Source organism: Bactrocera neohumeralis, chromosome 6 (assembly GCF_024586455.1).
Source record: "Bactrocera neohumeralis isolate Rockhampton chromosome 6, APGP_CSIRO_Bneo_wtdbg2-racon-allhic-juicebox.fasta_v2, whole genome shotgun sequence".
Classification (NCBI taxonomy): domain Eukaryota; kingdom Metazoa; phylum Arthropoda; class Insecta; order Diptera; family Tephritidae; genus Bactrocera; species Bactrocera neohumeralis.
In genome coordinates this window covers 55,560,755-55,564,092 of record NC_065923.1, presented here as the reverse complement: position 1 = coordinate 55,564,092, position 3,338 = coordinate 55,560,755, and the positions used below count along the sequence as shown (strand labels likewise).

General features: G+C 34.3%; 1 protein-coding gene across 1 annotated transcript; it reads left to right on the top strand.

The window, feature by feature from the left end:
- Positions 1-570: 570 nt before the first annotated feature.
- Positions 571-2,445, top strand: LOC126762350 (glycoprotein-N-acetylgalactosamine 3-beta-galactosyltransferase 1-like). The gene is made up of 4 exons (XM_050479060.1): positions 571-1,013; positions 1,608-1,704; positions 1,760-2,035; positions 2,100-2,445. Exons 1-4 carry the CDS (start codon positions 571-573, stop codon positions 2,262-2,264), a joined length of 981 nt encoding a protein of 326 aa, XP_050335017.1. The 3' UTR covers positions 2,265-2,445.
- Positions 2,446-3,338: the final 893 nt, after the last annotated feature.

The window sequence follows — 3,338 nt, the reverse complement described above, 5'->3', positions numbered from 1 at the left end:
GCAAATGGCGACGGTGATTATAAGTTTTGTTAAAAATAACTGTATTTTATAAAAAGACAAATTACCCTTTTCAAACAAAATGACTTGATTATGTGAACACACTTTTATTGAAAAGAAATGGAAGATTTATAAAAACTCTCCGAAATGCAAATATTTAAAAGCTATGCAAATCGCCAACGTTTCTATTACAACGGAATTTTTTGCTCGTGTAATATCAGGGATGCGACATAAAAATATACGTTTTTTAATATTTTATAGAGAGTATATACTAAGTAGTAAAATACAAGAAAAATTTAATTTGAGATATAACTGCATATATGGTATATCGATACAAATGCAACAATTGCTTTTGATCGTGAAGTGTGATGTACAGAAAGTGGAACATACATACATATGTACACCACACCATTACACGTAGATTTGTCCAAGACATTTCCGATAAGGAAATGTAGATATGTTCGTCTTGTTGGCAAGACCATGATCTATGAGTTTATATTCACTCAACGGCAATTTTCACTGACAATGAAACGACAGACCTCATTTCTCTAAGTGAAGCCGCGTGTGTTAGACATGGAAAAAGAGTGCTCGACGCGGGAACCCAAATGGAGTTCGTATTTCATAGACTTGTACGAAAGTTTAAAGATTTCAGTGAAACTTTTGTTAATATTTTTGTTGTGCTTTAATTTCCTTCAAACCGATTTTACGCGCTTACTTAACCTTAAGTCTAATGTAAACGAATCTATAGCAGAGGTTTCAAATATTACCCGAACTCGCATATTTTGCCTAATCTTCACCAATGAGTATGGAAATAACTATATTGCTGTTCACGGCCAAGCCACTTGGATTAAAAATTGTGATCGTTATTTATTCGTGAGCAATGATGTACATGCCGTACTGGAACCGTTGCTGGTTAAATATCGAGATCATTGGGACACCATGAAGGTCAGCTTATTTCATGTGCATCAATATTATGCCAATGACCTCGATTGGCTACTGGTGGTATACGATAACAAGTAAGAGAAACACATAAATCGAAAAAGATCGCTTTTTACGAATTGCGAAAGAAATTAAGCTTTAGCTCATTTCTTAAAAACAGAAATCACTAAGAAATGAAAATGATTCTAAATTAACTACATATAAATTGATTTGTGGGGAAGAAAAGTTCACAAAATAGAGAGGGGAAAAAGGGAAAATAGTTTTTAATTTTGGAAGCTGTTTACAACTTAAAGGAACATTTATCGTTGTTATATACATATACATATGTAGTTTGAAAAAAATGTGGACCAAAAATTCTACTACCCTCTCCCCATTTCGCTAAGTGAAATCAGCGACAGCATAATTTTTACTTATGCACGGACACGAACATAAATCATAAATTTTACAAAAAAAGCGTTTAAAAGTAAAAGAGAAGCACCAAACTGTATTCGAAGTTGTCCCCGAATAAACCCTGCTAAACGAAAAGAGGAAATTTATTTAGTTTATGCGGACATTTCTTTTGGCTATCTTCAAGCGGGTTCATATAATTCAAGTGCAATTTATAATTTTTAACAAAATTATTAGTTATTATATACTTAGTTCCATAGTAATATTAATGTTATTATTGGCAGCTATGTAGTTTTGGAAAATTTACGCAAGATGCTGAAACCTTACTCTCCCGATGAACCCATCAACTTTGGCTGCAAGATGTGGGATAACGATAATCAGGTAAGTAACTTACATCTTTAAATTCAAAACAAGTTGTTCGTTATCTTTCTCGTAGACTTATATGCATGGCGGGATAGTACTCAGCCACGAGGCCTTGAGGCGACTTGTTGTCGAGGGTTTCACTAACTCAAGTCTTTGTAATCCGAACGATAGCGCTTACGCCAGTGAAGAAATGGGCAGATGTCTAAAAAACTTAGGCGTGGTTGATGGTGACAGTCGAGACGCTATGGGACGTCAGCGCTTTATACCTTTCCCTCCTGAACATTTTCTAACAGAGTTGTCGCCGGAAAAGGAGGAATGGTTTGTGACTCATTCCTTTTATGAAATCAATGTAAATAAGTTCGTTTGAAAACTGAAACCACATAATATTATCAAATAAATTATCTCTTTTTCAGGCCACCACGAACAAATTATCACCAGAAGCTATTTTGTTTTCGGATGTTTCTCCGGCCACAATGGTCACTTTGCATTATTATATTTACAAACTGAGAATATTTGGTAGAAAAGTGCACCCTCAAAATGTAACAAATAATTTGGGAAACAATACACAGCTTTCTTAGTTAAAAATATAACAAAACGAGTAAGGAAGGGCTCAGTTCGGGTGTAACCCAACATTTTATACTCTTGCTACTTGCAAGAATCAAAGCCCGGAAAACTTCTTCAAGTGCTGGAAAACTTTATATTACAAATGTTGAGAAAGAATTCAACATTTTTATTCGATGAAATAATGAATAAATTACAATCAGCTTTGGTATCTTCTTGACTTATATTGAAGGCCATAAACTTGGACTTAGTTTTATTGCTAACATCTTCAAATGAGGTATGTATGATGTGTGATATTAAGACATCAACTAAAGAAGCTAAGTCTAATACATTTAGTTGATGTGATGTGATGTGATGTGAAGATCGGAATTTATTATATTATGGGTATGAGGTTTAGACCAGTCACCAGTCAGTTAATCACATAATATCAAAGAAACTTGTTACTTAAATTTAATTAAAATAACGCACAGCTGAATGGTGCGATATGTTGGCAAAGAAATGTACGAGCAGATTGCATTAATTTTGATTTCCTTCAAATTTACTCGAGAACATAATTAGAAACAGGAAAAGTAGTATATGGAAGTTGGGTATGTATTAGGTATTGACTCGATTTTATCTATTTCCAGAGTTACCATTACCAATCACATGGAGTCCTGATATTACTTATATGGGGCTGGGTCAAGTTTTCGCCCAATTTTACCTATTATAGACAAAAGAACACTGCTACGAGCAAAACACATTCTCTCATTCTTATTGAGATAACTCATTTATTAGCCACTGTACTACTATGAGCAAAAACTAGTAAGACTTTGTTCATAATTTTAAAATTCTTTATACTTGTGCAATGTTTCCTCGAAGCCGTTTTTAAAGTAAATTTCCGGAATGGCCTTAAATGCGCGTAACGATCCACGTTTAATGTTTTAATTCACTCAAACGGTTTCACCTTTGAGTTTGCTGAATAGCCAAAAGACACATCGAGCTAAATCAGGCGAATGCGGTGGTTGTAACACGATATTAGTTGAAAATTTGGCGAAAACTCACGAAGAATCAAAGTAGTATTCGACGTTGCAACTAGAAGCCCATAATTCGGG

Bases quoted from the DNA above. Each gene is read 5' to 3' on its own strand.
- LOC126762350 (XM_050479060.1), top strand. From the start codon at position 571: ATGGAAAAAGAGTGCTCGACGCGGGAACCCAAATGGAGTTCGTATTTC. The intron at 1,014-1,607 runs GTAAGAGAAACA...TATTATTGGCAG, and splicing joins CTGGTGGTATACGATAACAA to CTATGTAGTTTTGGAAAATT. The intron at 2,036-2,099 runs GTAAATAAGTTC...TCTCTTTTTCAG, and splicing joins ATTCCTTTTATGAAATCAAT to GCCACCACGAACAAATTATC.